The following is an 18,166-nucleotide window of genomic DNA, read 5'->3' as shown; positions in this document are numbered from 1 at the left end:
CCCCCAACACTGTGCTTTGAAGTCTGAAACCCTGTGTCCTTTACTCCAGCCCAGGCACAGCTGAAAAATTCAAGACTGTAATAACTTCTCACTTCACTTACTACATTCACATCTATCCAGACCTCTTTCCTATTAGGTTCAGAGGATGTTCTCCCTCCCCTTGCCTATTCCACCATCCCTATGCAATTTCTCTAGAACATTGCTCCATCACTTATCACACTCCTATTGCACTCTGAACCGCCATTGGCTCCTTCTCAATGAAAACATACCCAAGTCACTGGCATTTAAAAATACCTGCCTTGACTTATTTCTCCCTCTAGGTGGCATCTAATGTCTTTCTTCCTCCCTCCAGCTCTGGCAAATCAACAGTCCTTGCTGTCTCCACCCCCTCACTTCCCATAAAGCCTCACCCACTGCAATCTGGCTTCTATCCCTACTATTTCTGAAACAGCTCTTGCTAAGGTCACCAATGACGTCCAGACCGTCGAATCCAATGGATACTTCTCAGACCTTATCTAAGTGAGAGACTCTTAAGCAACTGCAAGTGTTAAGAAGCCAATCACTCCTGACAGCCTTGGCTCCCATGACCCAGCACTCTCTCCGCCTGACCATACTGCTGCTCAGTGTTCCCAAGACTTCCCAACTCGTCCCTCTGCTCTCCTCACGTCTTGTATTTTCTCTGGATAAACCTGCTCACTCTTGAGCTTTAAACCACCTTTTTTATGCTGACAGATTCCTAAATCTACATCTTCAACCCAGACATCTTCTCCAGGCTTCAGATTGTAAAATACCTCCACTTGGACATCCTCTAGAAACTTGTAAGTTACCCCTGACTGCTCTTACTTTCTCACCTCATTTCTCTCCCTGGAGCTTCAAACTCACAGTATTTTTCATCAAATCTAAGAGACCATCAATTTAAGAGGCACCAGTGCGGGGGGCAGGGGGGGCGGATACACACATGTATATATTTATCATGTAATTAAAGAAATATATAAATATCTACTGGATACATCCACCTAGATGTTCTCAAGAACCTCAAACTTTTTACATCCTAAACTATATTATTTCCTCCCTAAACCTGTTCTTCCTGTAGTCTTCCAATTAGTGACATCAACATCCACCTAGTCACTCATGCCAAACACTGTTATTTTGACTTCTTCCTTTCCCTCTGGGCATCCCATCAAAATGAAGCTCACCTGATGGTACCTGCTAACTACTTATCAAATCTGCTCCCCTATCCTCACTTCTACTTTCACCGTTTTTATCTGGACTCTGGCAGTCGTCCCCAAACTCATCTCGCATCCTATTCCTCTAAACCACATGTGTCAAACACAAGGCCCGCGGGCCAAATCCGTCCCACCAGGCCTTGCAATGTGGCCCGCACCGCGCTGTCATCACTGCACTCTGCTGCGTTTCCATCACAATGACAGTTTATGACTGTTCAGTAAACCATTCGGCCCGCGATTTAGGCTGGATTTTAGATTTTGGCCCCTTCTCTGATTGAGTTCGACACCCCTACAACCCATTTTCCCACAGCTGCAAGAGTGAACCACCTAACATAGAAATCTGAGACAGTCATGCCCAAGCATAAGACCCTTACAGAACTCTTAATGAGTCATGGAATCCCCTCCATGATCTGGCTCGTGCTTATCTACCCAGCCTTCATCTGCGAACAGTCCCAACTCCATTTTACTCCAGTAAATTCTCAACTTCTTAGTCCCACATATATACCTGCTGGTTACCTCTCCATACTTCTGGCTGAAGGAATGCCCTCTCTCACTACCTCATCATGTTATTTTTTTTTTCCCCCCAGGAAGCCTTTCCTCTCCTCCCAGAATAGGCGAGTCCTTAACTTGAGTGTTCTCACAGATTCCCAAATAAAACAGTAGCTCTTTTTCCTGACTATGCATCTGTGTTAGTGAGCTCAATGAAGGCACAGACTCTATCTTACATATAGTACGCCCATAATACCTTGAATGCAGTAGTTATCAACAAGCACCAATGGAATGAGTGAGCTACATAATTCCAGTTATCTGACCCTTGGTGGGAATAACCAACCTAAAGGATTAACTTTTTCCTAGCACTATTCTCCAAAAAAATATAGCATGAGAAATTTTAGTTAAGGAATATTAAGATAAAATGTATCCTCAAAAGAAGCATCACTAAAAAAATGTAAAGCATTCTTTATGTGTACTGCATATTTAAAGGGACATGAAGGTCAGAATAAAAGAAAATTGCTACAGAAATCAGGATGAAGAGCCTTTTTTAAAAATCCATTGAGATACTTTATTTCTATGTAGGTATTATATTCCTGTAAAAGAATCCCAGGATTTTCTATCTTTTGGTGGTGGTGGTGGTTGTTTTTTTTTGGTTTTTTTTTTTTTTAAGATTTCTGATTTTGAGAGGGAGAGAAAAAAGAAAAGAAAAAAGAAACATCATTGTGAGAGCGAAACATAAGACTGGCTGACTCCTCCAACCCCCTCCTGATGGACCAAGCCTAAAATCCAGACATATGCCCTGACCGGGAGTCGGAACCAGCAACTTTTCAGTGCATGGGACAATGCCCAAACAACTGAGCCACACCAGCCAGGGCATCCTTTGTATTTTTTTGTGTTGCTTCTTTGTGGCTCATGATGCCAAGCTGAAGTTGTCAGTACAATAAAACCAAACTGACAGGGTGAATGCAGATTACTTTGGCATTTTAATTTTATTTATTTATTTATTTATTTATTTATTTTTTAATATATTTTATTGATTTTGTACAGAGAGGAAGGGAGAGAGAGAGTTAGAAATATCGATGAGAGAGAGTCATCGACCAGCTGCCTCTTGCACACCCCGACTGGGGATATGCCCGCAGCCAAGGTACATGCCCTTGACCAGAATCGAACCCGGGACCCTTCAGTCCCCAAGCCAAACTGGTTTCGGCTACTTTGGCATTTTTAGGTCGCTGAGTTGCACATCAAATCTGCAGCTGACCATACCACACCTGTTTCATCTGCCTGTGAAGTTCCTAATTTTCCCAACTGTGACCATCAGGGCTCTCAAATTCACCAGTGTAACCTTGCTTCATCAACACAGTTAGAAACTGGACAATGGCTGAAACCAATTTGGCTCAACGGATAGAGCGTCGTTCTATGGACTGAAGGGTCCCAGGTTTGATTCCGGTCAAGGGCATGTACCTTGGTTGTGGGCACATCCCCAGTAGTGGGTGTGCAGGAGGCAGCTGATCAAATGTCCCTCTCTATGAAAAATTAATAAATTAAAAAAAAAAAAGAAAAAAGAAATTGGACAATGACTTTGGAGCACAACTTAACTAAGAACCTGGTGTTGCCGAAACCGGTTTGGCTCAATGGATAGAGCATCGATTTGGGGACTGAAGGGACCCGGGTTCGATTCCGGTCAAGGGCATGTACCTTGGTTGCGGGCATATCCCCAGTAGGGGGTGTGCAAGAAGCAGCTGATCGATGACTCTCTCTCATCGATATTTCTGTCTATCTCTCTCCCTTCCTCTCTGTACAAAATCAATAAAATATATTAAAAAAAAAAAAAAAAAAAAAGAAGAACCTGGTGTTTTCCTCCTCTCTTTGGCATTATTGATGCTCCTGAGAGCATCAGCCAGAACATTCATGCACACCATTACAATGGCGAGGAAAGACCGTGGAAAGGGCAAGGTGACTTGTTAAACCATGCAAAAACTTGTATACAGTCTACAAGTCCACCTGCCTTGAGAAGGAACTGAAGGGGAAAATAGACACTAAGGTAGCTAATTATGCTTGCTTTTCAATATGCACACTATGTTACTGTTTAAAAGATGAATTCTATGAGTTGGATCACCAGCCCTTGGAAAAATGAAAAAAAGTGATTTTTGTTCCGATTTAAAAATCCAACTTCAACTCTTGCCTTAATTTAGAGCCATCACAACTACAGAGAAGGAGACTGCAGAATTCCTGCAGGGAATTCTCAGAAAATAACTAACTTGATTTGACACTCTAATCTGCTACCTATGCCATAAAGCACGAAGACAGCACAGTGGGCAATACTGTGGGAAGAGATGAAAGGGAGTGAGATGGACAGAGGAGACACGGAAGTGGGCTGTCTGATACCTTGGTGAAAGTGGTGGAGCCAGAGGCCATCAGAATTTGACGCACACGATTGTGGAAGCGCTGCATTGACTCATCATCCACACGCAGGAAACACTGGGCTGTCCTCTCCTTAGTAACCTAAACCACAAGGTCAAGGTTAGTTGTCTCTGGTACTGCCATAGGAGCAAGGAACAACTTTGACCACCAATCACTATGCCCTGCCACCCAACGAGGCTCAGCTGACGGATAATGAAGTTGTGTCAGTATTCTTCACCCCATTTCCCCCAGAGGTACAGGGGTGGCAATGCTCTGTCTAGCCCCCTTCCCAGGCTGTACCTCATTCTGCAGGTTCCAGACCCCATCCTTGTGGGTGAACTCCTCATAGCTGGTGCGGCACTTCGGCAGAATGCGGCACTCAAAGCCACACATGTTGAACAGCAGGTTGGGGTTGTCCTTACTGTACACGGACACGAAGCTGTTCTCCCACTGAACTGTAGTCACTGACCGAGGCAGACGGTTCTTGATGTCCCAGAACACTGCCCGACCCCTGTCCACAGAAAACATGGTCACATCAGTCTCCTGGGAAGAAACTGCCCTTCAAAGGCCAGACTGACGATATCCCAACAGAATACACTCCTCCCACCCAGGACACAACCTCATGCATCCCGTATATTTGTCTCTGATCCCCTCAGGCTGATGTTTTTTCAGCTCCCGCAGCCCCACTAGACTCACAAGTTGACATCATGCTTCATGAGGCGCATGCGGGCATCGCGGGGCCAGCACTTCTTGTTATTATAGCCAACGATATTTTCATTGTTGGGGTCAGGGTGCTCCGTCAGGTAACGCTGGATCAGGTCTCGAGCCTCGTCTGCTGTAAACCTATACCAGGCAGAGTGCATTGCTAAGGCCCCAATACAGTAGGACCACAGGAGACCTACACCTGGACAAACGGAGCCCGCCCCAAGCCCCTCCCCTACCCACAGGACTTCACTCCATTTTGAAGCCCCAACTCAGCAGAAAGTCAACTAAGGTTCAAGAGCCACTTCCAGAGGCTAGGCATTTGCCTCAGTGCCCTACAAGGATAAGAATCCAGGCAAGCGCTCACCTGAAGAAAATATGGATGCGGTCAATGTATCTGCAGAAGAGACGAATTGGGTGGGCAGCCTCTGTGGCTATGTCCTGGAAACTGAGAAAGTCATTTGGCATCTGAGGGGGCCCAGCCATCTCACTGGCCCGGTGTAATCCCAACACAAGCAAGTCCATCACCAGGCCATAGTACTGCACAATGAATGAGGCGAACTGCAGGCCTCGGATGATCCCATATGAATTCGTGTGGTTCATGTCCTAGAAAGAAAGACAACTCTTTAACAACTCTCAACCCACCCATTTCTGCCCTCCCCTTAAGAGAACCTAACTCAGTGGGCCAGACCCTCACCCCACAACAAAACTGATCGTTACCCTGCCACTAAGACACACCTTGTAGTTGATGACGACGTTGTTCTTGGCTGTCATGTAGTCAGCTATATTGTGGTCCACAATGAGCCGCAGCAGCCTATTCAGCAGGGTCAAGTCGATCTTCTCATACATCTTCTCAAAGCGTGACTCCAGCATGACATTGCACTCACCCTCACTGGTCTCCCACACATCCTGCAGGTTATTGATGCCTGAGGAGGAAACAAGACAGGTCTGCAGGTTAGAAATTCCCTTTCAGGACTAGTGCCTCCAGTAGCTACCATACTCTCACTAACACTGCTCATTCATCCGGATTGCTAGGACTCCTTTGTTCAGTTTAACATCAGCACTTATTTCCTTGGTTCCATGCCGCAAGAGAGTAGATGAATTATGCTGCCCGAATGAGAACTTTTTTCTTCTCTCTTTTTTTTTTTTTTAATGTTTTTATTGATTTTAGGCAGAGGGAGAGAAACATTAATCAGCTGCCTCCGTACCAGGGACTGAACCCGCAACCTGGGTAATGTACCCGGACCAGGAGTCAAACAGGTGACCTTTCAGTGCACGGGACTACACTCAACCAACTGAGCCACACTGGCCAGAGCCTGAATAAGAATTTTGATGTAAAACTCAATTCGCCTCCCTTCCTCAGGGGTGATCCCAGAAAAGGTTACCTTGGCACCACTTATAAACAAGCAGAGGAGGCGGTTCTGTGTCAGCAGGCTTGATCCAGGGCGGGAAGAGGCGGCGCTTGTCAGCTTCATACCACAGGTACTGGTCCAGGTAAGCATCAGTTATCTTCTCCAGTGGTTCCACATCGTACACTGGCACCAGGTGGCTATAGAGATCCATGAACTCAATGCCCACCTGTGGGACAAGAAAGCTGGCTCACACCAATCCACCGATCACCTGAGGCATTCTGCCACCATGAGTGACGTGAATGAATAGCAGAGCCAAAATAAAATTGGGGAGGGAGGAATCTCACTCACTTCTTTAAAGGCTCTCTGTGTGAGGAGGTGACGCTTGATGCGGGACAACGCCTCATGGGGGTTGTCGTAGGCTTGCTCGATCAGCCCTAGCTCCTCCCTCTGAGACTGGTTTAACCGAGACTTCACACTGACAAGGCAAAGCAACAGGAAAATGAATGAGAAAACTAAGAAGAAACCAAACCCAGAGAAGATGAGGCTAAACTTCTCTTTGGACTATGACAATGCCAGTCTCCCTGTCACCTTCCCACAGGAACCTGTCTACCCCATTCCTCACCTGTACGCTTCCTTGAGCCGTTCTAAGGCCAAGATGAGCAACTTGGTGTCATGTTTGTAGGAGAGCGGAGGGAATGGGATGGGTGAGAACCTACGGCTTTCCAGCCAATGCACAGTGGTGGTATACACGGCCACCGCCTCCTCTGCGGTGATGTAAGGCCCATCCTGCAAGGTACACATAATGGTTAGCCTCCCATTGTGGCCAATCCCTCCAGCACAAGGCCTGGGCCCAACTCTGCCATCCACTCCCTGCCCACCCCCCACCCCCGGCCCAGCCTCCTCTGCCCAACCTTCAGGTAGTTGTGCTGCCGCTCCTGTTCTGCCTTCAGGTAGAGCCGGGTGAGACGGCCCAGGTTCTTTTTGCAAACAGTCTTGTCCACGGTGGCCCCACGACGAATCCGTTCTCGGTTATAGTGGGCGGTGTTGGTCCACCAGTCAGCCTTGGCCTTCACGTATCGAAGGATCATGTTCTCTATGGGTGTTGGCAGTCCAGGGACCTGAAAGTGCAAAAGGCACAGTGAGAGAGTGATGGGAGCCACACAGCCCGAGATAGTCCAGGAGCGGTACTCCCAAGCCCAGGAAAGATGTTCATGTCTGCTCAGAGTCGTAGAGATACCCACCTTCCAGGGAATGTTAGCCTTCCAGCAGCGCCAGGCCTCACTGAGGTGCTGCAGGATTGTCCGGGCCTTGTTCTGTTTAATCCCCTCGGGCATCATGTCTAGAATGTCATGCATCACAGCTGCCCGAAGCTCAAGGTCAAAATGTGACTCCACTCGCTGCTTTGTTACAGTCTTCGCCACTCCCTTTGAGTGTCGGCCTAGAAGTGAAGTGATTAAGAGTCATTGTTTTTAATAAGAGTCTCTATCTTCATGCCCCCCTCACTAACCACGGTTACAAAAAAAAACAAAAAAAACCCCCACACAGAATACTAGGTCAGACTCGTTAGAGCACATGTGTCAAACACAAGGCCCGCGGGCCAAATCCGTCCCGCCAGGCCTTGCAATGTGGCCCGCACCGCGCTGTCATCACTGCACTCCGCTGCGTTTCCATCACAATGACAGTTTATGACTGTTCAGTAAACCATTCGGCCCGCGATTTAGGCTGGATTTTAGATTTTGGCCCCTTCTCTGATTGAGTTCGACACCCCTACGTTAGAGAATGGACTTAAGAGGCAATCCAGGAGGGAGTCTCTGTCTCAAACAAGGGCAGTGACAGAACAGGAACACATAGGACCTACCCTGAAGAGATCATGGGAGAAGTTGGCGAGAAAACCACTCACCTTCAAACTGCCGGGCCAGGAGGTTGCCCAGCCACCGCTCCAGCAGAGGGGTGATGCCACGCATGAAGAACAGCCAGACCCGCCAGCCAGCAGCCCAGAAGCCGCAGCCAGGACCCTTCCCGACAGGACCCTATGATCCCAGGCAGAAGAATAGAAGTTAGCAATTAACTTAATGACAATAGAAAACTGGGCAGAGATAGGGCAGGAGGAACACATGCATGACAGTGAAGGGGGAAAAAGAAAAGAGAAAACTCTGGGTCCTCAACAGCTAAAATAAGGTAAATGAGAAAACTTAAAGCAGAAACCAGTAACTGAAGTTTCCTACTTAGACCTAAAGATGGACCTGAGGAGGGTATGGTAAGGGGCGGGAGACTGTTGACATTCACAAGGTGAGGGCAGTAATGACACAGAGCTTTTCTCCAATAGGTCCCTGGAAAACACCCTGACTAGATAAAAAAATTTAAATGGATCTGAGAGGGGTGTATGGGCAGGGTCCCACCGTGTTGAAGCGGTAATAGATGAGATGCTTCAGGTCCTTGCACATGCGAATCTGCCGCATCAGCTTGTATTTGTACCGGTACATGCCCGTCAGCTGCCCCACGTGGGCAAAGATATACTGCAAACCATCTGCCAGCTGCAACACAAATGCCCCATCAGGCTTCAAGCTATAGCCAGCTCCACAGTCAGCCCAGGCTTCACCCAGCTTCTCACCCGGGCGAGGGGCTGGAGGTACTTAGCCTTACCTGGAAGGCATCCACGTTGCCCAATCGATACTGCACATGACTGTCCACCACCAACTTAGTTAATCGCAGAACTTCTCGACACAGATGGAAAGCATTCCCAAAACGAGATTTCTTTCTTTCCTGGAGAAGATGCCAAGAACAGAAAAAACATTACTCAGCAATGGTCTCGACGGGATGCATGCCTCCTCTGGGGGCCAGAGCAAACCAGTCCCTCCCTCAAGCTCAGGAGACCCTGAAGGCCCAATGCAGACACCTTGGTGGTGAGCGTCTTGACGGGCTTGAGGTTGAAGTTGTAATCCAGGTGCAGGTAGTTGAGGTTTTTCCGGTGAATGAGAAGGTTGAGCATGTTGTAGCCCTGGCGGCACACCTGCAGCCCCACCTCCACCCAGTCCAGCTTCGTGGACTGGAAGAATTTGGTGGCTTTGAAGGAGCGGAACAGGTACCTGGAATGGGAATAACGAAGAGTGTGAGCTGGCTGATTATCTTTGGAGCAAAAGAAGTCTGAGCAGGGCCCTCAGGCACCTTACCTCTTCTTCTGGGCTTTTGGGGGCCGGTGCTTCAGGGCATTCAGCACATAGTACTTGAGCAGCTTCTGATAGGAGACCCTCACTTTCACGGGCTGCCCAGCAGGACAATGCTCCCGATACCTAGGATAACACCCATCACATAAGACTGGCCCAACTCTCTTTCCAGCCACTCTGATACAGGATGCACGCCCACCCAGTTGGGAGTTTTCCTCCTATCCATCGACCATCATCCTCGCAGGAGAAGCCTTACCAGTTCTTGACAAGGGGGATGTCCAGGGCCCGGCGGGTGCGGCCAGAGCGTAGGTTGAAGGGCCGGGGGGCCCAGAGCAGGGCGATGCCATTGGCTGTGTTATCCGTGTAGAGAGGGGTGTCCTTCAGGAAGGGCTCCACAAAGTCTGGGAGCTCAAACTCCTCATCATCGTCTGGTAATGGTTCCTGGCTCTGAAAGAATAACCCCCAGGGTTTAGTTCTTGCTGAACTGAGCGGAGACCTGGGATGGAAGGGAAACTCTCTGCCATGGAAACTTGGCTACCTGACAAAAGAACCTTAAAGGGCCGGGGCAAAGGAAGCCGAGAGAGCAGAGAACAAGCCAGGGCCAACCAGGAAAACAACCATCATTAGTCACAACCCAACTGTCTCACCAACAAAGGCCTCTCAAAGGGCCTGATACCGAAGAAGTAAACACTGCTATCAACTCCTGCTCAAGCTCCAAAAACTGGGCTTGACGAAGCGGGTCTGTTCATGTCAAGAACATGATGGAACATAGATAAACATAAAAAACATTGTATACGTAAGAGCTAGTCACAGAAAACTACATATTGTTTAAAAAAAAATTTAAACTTATTGTATAATTCTATTTATATGAAATATCCAGAGTAGACAAATCTATAAAAATGAAAGTATAATATGCTAATTAAACCAGGACATCCTTCCAGATGGAGCCAGGGCTGCGAGGGAAGTCCGGTCCCAGGTGCTGAAGGGAAGCCAATGCTGGCAGCTAGGGGAAGGCAGGCCTACTCCTGCACGAATGTCATGCATCAGGCCTCTAGCAGAGACATCAAGTAGATTAATAATAGTCTAGGCATGGAAAATTTCACCGGAATGAAGAGTGACTGCTGATGGATGGGTACAAGGTTTCTTTTGAGGGTAATGAAAATTGCCTGAGTCAATAGTGGTACAACTGTGAATAAACTAAAAACCACTTAATTGTACACTTAAATGGGTGAATATTGTACACCTTAAATAGGTGAACTGTAGACTTTAAATGGGTGAATTGCATTGTACATGAATTAAACCTCAATAAAAGGACGTAAGGGGGGTGGGAGGAGAGGGGAGTGGAAACAGACCAGAATGAACTACAGAGTCCCAGAGGATGATAAAGCCCAGATGGATAATCACAGAAACCAAAATTATACCAATAACTTAGAGCCAAATGCCAAACTCTCAAATTAGTTTATAGCTCAAGACAAACCACTTAACAGGATGGAAAACACATCTCCCTCTGATGAATTTTTATCTAATAATACCTCAGCCAAAGTCAGAAAATTTCACTTGGAAGAGCTGAAGTCAAATGTCCCCTCCTCTCACCTTGACTGAGTGCCTATGGGAAATTGGGTTGATCAGAGGATCAAAGTAGAAAGCTGGCAAATCAGGATCCTCGGTTTTGATGAACACAACATTAGGAGTGTGGTACCTAAAATGAAAGAAGAGTGAGCCAAGGTTTCCCTGCCCTGGCCTGGCCCAACCTAAATGCCAGCCTACCCCTTTCCTCCACCTGTGTTCCAACTCTCACCAGGTGAGGTGGACATGGTGTGGGAGGTTGTTGTACAAGTAAGGGAAAGCAATCTTGTATTCCGTGCGGATAGGCTGCCGGATGATGATCTTATTAATATCATTGAATTCATTCCAGTCTTCATCCCTAGGATACAAAATCAAAGATGACCAAACTAGTTGGGCAGTTTGGAAGCTATAACGGAGTCCTAAGGATCGGGGTTAGAGTTTATTCAACCCAACATGCCTAAAATTCCCGCTCCAACTTACTGCAGGTTGATATCTCGAACGAGAGGTTCAAACTTGGGGCCTCCAGGAATGGCCATATTGAGTGCCTTGGAGGTAAAGAAGGCCTTCAGATCAAACAGATAGAAGTAGTTGTCATCTACCAAGTCTGTCAGGAGCTGATTGGCCAGGCGATAGAGAGTGGACATCATGGGCAGTGTGAACTGCCAGCGCTGGTAAGTGGAGCCATTCACATACCTAGGGAAAAAGAAAGAAACTCATGTCCGGTGGGTAAACCAGCTGGCCACGCCACTGGTTACCAACCGCTCTCCCAGGACTCTTGGATTTCCAAAATTCTAACAGGAGTGGAAACTCCAACCATACTTACTTCCTGCTGTCCCTCAAGGGCTGGTGGTCATAGAACCAGTCCAATACAGGGGCATCCTCCTCAGGGTCCAGTTCTAGCTGAATGGCCTCCAGTGGCTCAACATCTAGAATGTTGTCAGCATAGTCCAAAGGCGGCTCCTCATCATCAAAAGGGGGGAAACGCATCCTCTTGAAATGCCTCCTGTCTCTTTTTTCTCGCCGCATCATAATCCACATTGACCTGAAAGCCAACAATGTCACACAACAGTTTCCACCCACTGCCTCCCAACCACCACCACCATCAAACATATTCCAACCCTTCTCACCCCCACTGGGAGATGTAGACGGGCTCAATGACCCAGGGAATCTCATTGACAAAGGAAATGGCTCCAGTGATGTGGTACAGCACAGGCACATCCCGGATCTGCTCCCAAGGCATAGGCATGTTCTCCAGGAGTTTGAGGACTGCATGAGGCATGTACTTCAGGGCACTGCAACATTAGGAAGAAAGATGATGATTAGAAGTCAGAACGTATCGTATTCCACAGAAAATCCACAAACTTCCTATTGCACACAGCCCTCCATGACCAGGAACTCTGCTTTCTCCTCTCCAACTGTGCTCCTCCTAAACTTCAGTCCCACAACACTGGCCTTCAGTCCCTCTAAATCAACAGTTGTCCCTCTAACGACAGCCTTAGACTATCTCACATTCTATTCTCTCTGAACTTACTCATAAATAATATTAAAATAATCACCATACTTTACCGTAACCATTTGTCTCATATCTGTCACACCATTAGACTATAAGATCCAGAAAGGCCATTATTTCCTGTTCCCTACTCTTATCCCTAGCACCTAGGACAGTTCTCAAGAAACCATTTTGGAGGGGGAAAAAACAACAAAAAGTTTTGAAACAGCCGTGACCGGTTTGGCTCAGTGGATAGAGCATCAGCCTGCAGACTGAGTGGTCCCAGGTTCGATACCGGTCAAGGGCATGTATCTTAGTTGCAGGCATATTCCAGGGGTTGTGCAGGAGGCAGCTGATCAATGTTTCTCTCTCATTGATGTTTCTAATGCTCTATTCCTCTCCTTTCCTCTCTGTAAATAAATCTATATTTTTAAAAAAAGTTTTGAAACAGCCGGGACCGGTTTGGCTCAATGGAGAGAGCGTCGGCTTGGGGACTGAAGGGCCCCGGGTTCGATTCGGGTCAAAGGCATGTACCTTGGTTGCGGGCATATCCCCAGTAGGGGGTGTGCAAGAGGCAGCTGATTGATGACTCTCTCTCATCGATGTTTCTCTCTATCTCTCTCCCTTCCTCTCTGTACAAAAATCAATAAAATATATTAAAAAAAAAAAAGTTTTGAAACAAACAAATCTTGTATTAGCGGTTAATGAATTGGTATTCAAAATGAACTGCTTAACACTTTTGTGTCCAACTGGGAAAGGGATTTGCCAAGGTATTTGTACCTGTATTCTCCCAGCTTGGGGCCTTGGAAAAACAAGTGTAAATACCTCAGGAGTTAACTACTCCTGAACCTGAGAATTCTGTTCACTGAAGAGTTACAAGCACAGAAGAATGCACAAAGTGTCCTGCTCTGGGCTTCAACCCTTTCAACGATAGGCACATATTGTCATAGCACCAACAGGGCAAATTAAAGCTCCAGTCCCAGCCCTGGCCAGGTAGTCAGATGTTTAGAGGATGGTCCCCATATGCCAGCCAAGGTTATGGGTTCAATCCTGGGTCAGGGCACATACAAGAATCAACAAAGACTACTTAAGTAAGTGCAACAACAAATCGATGTTTCTGTGTGTGTGTGTGTGTGTGTGTGTGTGTGTCTCCCTCAAATCAATCAATAAACACTTTTTTTAAAAAAGCTCTAGTTCCAGATCAGAAGTAAAATCAAGGCAATAAAGTACAAACTGGGCCCTAACCGAGTAGTTCGGTTGATTGGAGTCATCCTGACAAGCCAAGATTGCGGGTTCAATCCCCGCTCACGGCACTTATAAGAAGCAACCAATGACTGCATAAATAAGTGGAGCAACAAATTGGCCTTTCTCTTTCTCTAAAGTTAATAAATAAATTGTAAAATCCTTCAAAGAAAAAAAAAATAAAGGGAGCATACTGGAAGATCCTGAATCATCACAGGACCCTAATGGTTTTCTCCTTTCTCTCCTAACCACCAAGGTGGGCTGTCCTAGAAGACTAAGGTCCCAAATGTCAGAGCAGCTTTCCAGGACTACTCCTATGGGAGGGACATAGGAAAGGGCCAAACTCCAAACGCAGTAATTCCAAGATGTTCTTTACCCCAAGTAGACCCTCTTGTCATGGCGAAACTTCCTGTTGGTCATGTCTCCATGATCCCGAATGATCTTCCTGACATGCTCTGGGGGCATGTCATCCTTCTGAGCATCCACAAATCCAAACTTCCGCTTTTCGGCATAGCGCTTGGCCTGTAATTGCTGCCATTTTCGGGCTACAAAGACACCTCGGTTTAAAGGACTGGACACTCTTAGTCTAATCATCCCCATCTCCTGCCCTAGGGTGAGGACGGGTCAGGACGTATAAAAAAGGGACCAGCATCCAGCAGGTGCACACCCTGCTAATTCTCTTGTCATCCTGCTCTTCTTTATTTTGTCCTTCCTCACGTTTACCACCGCCTGACATTTATGTTACAGATTTTTTTTTAAAGTGCTTTGTTGTCTATCTCCTCCATTGCAATTTAAACCCTTCTAAGGACGGGAGTCCTGTCTGCATCGCTATTGTATCCCTATTGTTAATGATCAGTGTCTAAAAATAAAAAGATGCTTTTAAAGACCCTGATCAGGTGGAAAAATCGGGAGAGAGGGGGCAGTAAGGGCGCCAACACCTAACGTTTTGACAATTGCAGCAACAGAAAAAGGGCTCAACGATGCTGCGGCCGCGCACGCGCACACCCACCCCCACGTCCCCCGGGCCCCGGGGCCCAGACACCGCTCCTCCCGCACGCATTCACCTTTCTCCTGCAGCTTCTCCTCCGACATGTAGTCCGGCAGCGGGGCCAGAGGGCCGGGCACCGGGTTACCCGGCCCTCGGTAAGGAAACACCCCGGCCATCCCCGGAGAATCTGGAGGGCGCAGAAAAAAAAATTAAAATGAACGAGCAGCAGGGCCCGGGCCCACAGAGGCGCAGCAGGAACGCGTCGAGGACCCCGCCTGCAGTCCCTCCTCGCTCCGCAGCCCAGCCCAACCCCTCCGGCCGCTCCGCCGACCCCACCACGCCTTCCGCGGCCCCTTCCAGCCCGCCAGACAGCCCCCACCGCAGCCCCCACACAGACCTCCGCTGGGGGGAAACGCAATGGCCGCCAGCCTACGTCCGCGCCGCGCTCCCAGAGCCCGGAAGTACGCAACGCAGCTTCGGCAATTGACCCAATGGGCGCCGACGAGCTCAGACAGATTGGAGAGCGCACCAATTAGAGCTGCATGTCTGGCTGGTGGGGGCGGGTCTATGGGCGGGGTTATTGGAACGCAAGGGGGTGTGGTCGGAGCAGCCCAAGTCCCGCCTCTCGCTTCTCTAGGACAGCTTTTTGGGACCTCTAGCAGTCGGGCGTGGGACAGCGAAAGCCCCAGGCTTACAGAATTTTAATAAATTTGTCAAAATCTGCACATTATTCTGTGTCTAGTCTCATAATGTAGACTTGAGATGCAGTACTAGCTTCCAGTCAGCCAGCCCTTTGTTCATGTATGCTTTCATTCATTTAACCACCATTTATTGAGTACCCACTATTTGTTATTGGGAATATAGCAGGGGAGTGGGGGGCGGAAAATAACCTCACTGCACTCACAGGGTAGCGGGGAGGCAGACCAGATTCTTACACGCGGTGTGATGAGAGTTTTGGAGCAGGGCATTTATCCCCCCTTGCGAAGTCAAGGAGGAGTTTCGTCAATAAACCTAGAAAAATAATTGGACATGGGGAGCAACATTGCTGAGTGTCTCCCCCCCCCCCCCCACGCACTCTCCATTCCTCTTTTCTCTCTACAATGACTACACTATGGAGTGTATAGTGGACCCCTATAAATGCTTCTTGGATCCCTTTCTGCCTGAATTGCTCTCCACCTGCTGCAATCCTTGTTTCACTTTTCATTCTTGCTACATTCTTTGGTAACAACTTTCCATCTGACCTAACAGATATATTTGTTTGAACTCACACCAAGTTTACTGTGGAGGATGCAAAGGAATTGTAACCACTACAGCCTGTCAATCTAGTTGAGAATTTAGAACTCAAAAGTGAAATAATCAGAGGAAAATGCAAAAGAGGGTCCAGGCAAGTGCTGGCTGGTATGCTGGACGTTCATATAGTTCAAATAAGGGAGAAGAACAATATCGAAGATTTGATAGAGATGGGTAGATGTGAAAGGTTTGATGGGGTAAAGAAAGAGGAGGGCCGAAGCCGGTTTGGCTCAGTGGTAGAGCGTCGGTCTGCGGACTGAAAGGTCCCGGGTTCGATTCCGGTCAAGGGCATGTACGTTGGTTGCGGGCACATCCCCGGTGGGGGATGTGCAGGAGGCAGCTGGTCGATGTTTCTCTCTAATCGACGTTTCTAGCTCTCTATCTCTCTCTCTTTCTCTCTGTTAAAAATCAATAAAATATATTAAAAAAAAAAAAAAAAAAAAAAAAAAAAAAAAAAGAAAGAGGAGGGAGCCCTTGAGGTTTGGCTCAGCGTCGGCCTGCAGTCTGAAGGGTCCTGGGTTTGATTTTAGTCAAGGGCACATGCCTGGGTTGTGAGCTCCATCCCCAATAGGGGAGTGCAGGAGGCAGCCAATCAATGATTCTATCTCTCTTTCCCTCTCCCTTCCTCTCTTGAATCAAACTGTCACCTCCTGGTTCATAGGTCAATGCTCAACCACTGAGCCATATCCGCTGTGCAAAAACTTCTTAAGATTTTTTTACTAATCACAAATAGTCTAAATTAATCTGATGAAGCTCAATTGAGCAGAGAAGTGACCAAACCAAGAACAGTTCTGAACAGGAAATTAGCTGCCTTTATTATGGACCGTTCATTGCAGTCAAACCAGTCTGCTCATTGTTTTGTTTTGTTTTTAATCATTTACTCTTTAAAAAGTTATTTATTTTAGAGAGAGAGAGAAACATTGATTTGTTGTCCCATTTATTTGTGCATTCATTGGTTGATTGTTTTATGTGCACTGACTGGGGATCGAACCCACAAGTTTGGTATACTGGGACAAGATGCTCTAACCAACTGAGCTACCCAGCCAGGGCTCAGGCCTCTTATATAAAATGATGTAGTATTTGCATATAACATATGCATATCCCTCCATTTATTTAAAATCATCTCTAGATTACTTATAATACCTAATACAATGTAAATGCTTTGTAAATAGTTGCTATTCTGTATTGTTCAGGGAATAATGATAATAAAAAATATGTACATATTAGTAGAGACACAACCATCATAGGCCTAGCTTCATAGTATATGTCAGTTATAACATCACACTTTTTTTCCCTAATATTTTTTTTAATCTGAGGTTGATTGAATCAGCTACAACTGTAACATTCTTAGTTTTGTTTTTTACAAAGTTATACAGTCTTGCAGAATTTGCTACAAAGATTTGTTACAGTCCTGGCAGGTGTTGCTCAGCGGTTAGAGCGTTGGCCCACACACAGGTCTCAGGTTCAATTCCTGGTCAAGGGCATGCAGGAAGCAACCAATTGATGTCTCTCTCATATCAATGTTTCTCTCTCTCTCTCTCTCTCTCTCCCTCTCTCTCTCTCTCTTTCTCTCTCTCTCTCCCCCCACTCCCTTTTTCCACAATGGAAAAAATATCCTTGGGTGAAGATATACACATTCACACACACACAGATTTGTTACAAAGGCCTGCCCCCCAAAAAACAAAACAAAACAAAACAAACAAACAACAAAAAAAAAACAAAGGCCTTTGCCCAGTGTGGTTCAGTGGTTGATTGTCGACCTATGAACCAGGAGTAGGAAGTCAGGGAACCTGCCTGGGTTGTGGGCTCGATCCCTAGTATGGGATGTGCAGGAGGCAGACGATCAGTAATTCTTTCTCATTTTTTATGTTTCTATCTCATTTCTCCCTTCTCTGAAATCAATAAAAATATATTTTAAAAACAACAAAAAACAAAGAACAGCTGCCTGTGCTCCCTCTGACCATTTATCTCTTAACCCCCCAACCAAAAAACACACACACTTTTACCAATTTTAACTGATTATTTTGGCATTTATTGCCATATCTTCAAGTAATAAGCTTAAATTAGTATTTCTTTTTTTAAAAAAAATATTTTTATTGATTTTGTACAGAGAGGGAGGGAGAGAGATAGAGAGCTAGAAACATCGATGAGAGAGAATCACCGATCAGCTGCCTCTTGCACACACCCCCACTGGGGATATGCCCGCAACCAAGGTACATGCCCTTGACCGGAATCGAACCCGGGACCCTTCAGTC

General features: G+C 46.8%; 1 protein-coding gene across 2 annotated transcripts in view; it reads right to left on the bottom strand.

Moving 5' to 3' along the window:
• PRPF8 (pre-mRNA processing factor 8) overlaps positions 1-15,143 on the bottom strand; it is a 46,683-nt gene extending 31,540 nt beyond the window's left edge. For both annotated transcript variants that reach the window (XR_004982766.2, XM_036408627.2), the window contains exons 1-24: positions 15,019-15,143; positions 14,698-14,808; positions 14,010-14,178; positions 12,030-12,194; positions 11,726-11,944; positions 11,383-11,595; positions 11,135-11,260; positions 10,930-11,035; positions 9,593-9,783; positions 9,343-9,462; positions 9,069-9,258; positions 8,816-8,935; positions 8,572-8,706; positions 8,073-8,202; positions 7,414-7,610; positions 7,084-7,290; positions 6,795-6,958; positions 6,521-6,647; positions 6,206-6,398; positions 5,559-5,746; positions 5,188-5,426; positions 4,815-4,961; positions 4,419-4,629; positions 4,104-4,220 (exon numbers count right to left, since the gene is read on the bottom strand). Coding sequence is in view for 1 of the 2 variants with exons in the window: in XM_036408627.2 (XP_036264520.1) it covers positions 4,104-4,220; positions 4,419-4,629; positions 4,815-4,961; positions 5,188-5,426; positions 5,559-5,746; positions 6,206-6,398; positions 6,521-6,647; positions 6,795-6,958; positions 7,084-7,290; positions 7,414-7,610; positions 8,073-8,202; positions 8,572-8,706; positions 8,816-8,935; positions 9,069-9,258; positions 9,343-9,462; positions 9,593-9,783; positions 10,930-11,035; positions 11,135-11,260; positions 11,383-11,595; positions 11,726-11,944; positions 12,030-12,194; positions 14,010-14,178; positions 14,698-14,797 (3,774 nt within the window). In the remaining variant the exon portion in view is untranslated. The remainder of the gene's footprint in view (positions 1-4,103; positions 4,221-4,418; positions 4,630-4,814; positions 4,962-5,187; positions 5,427-5,558; positions 5,747-6,205; positions 6,399-6,520; positions 6,648-6,794; positions 6,959-7,083; positions 7,291-7,413; positions 7,611-8,072; positions 8,203-8,571; positions 8,707-8,815; positions 8,936-9,068; positions 9,259-9,342; positions 9,463-9,592; positions 9,784-10,929; positions 11,036-11,134; positions 11,261-11,382; positions 11,596-11,725; positions 11,945-12,029; positions 12,195-14,009; positions 14,179-14,697; positions 14,809-15,018) is intronic.
• Positions 15,144-18,166: the final 3,023 nt, after the last annotated feature.

The sequence above is a fragment of the Pipistrellus kuhlii genome, unplaced genomic scaffold (assembly GCF_014108245.1).
Source record: "Pipistrellus kuhlii isolate mPipKuh1 unplaced genomic scaffold, mPipKuh1.p scaffold_m20_p_39, whole genome shotgun sequence".
Classification (NCBI taxonomy): Eukaryota; Metazoa; Chordata; class Mammalia; order Chiroptera; family Vespertilionidae; genus Pipistrellus; species Pipistrellus kuhlii.
The sequence above is the reverse complement of the archived record's forward strand: the minus strand, read 5'-3'. Positions and strand labels throughout refer to the sequence as shown.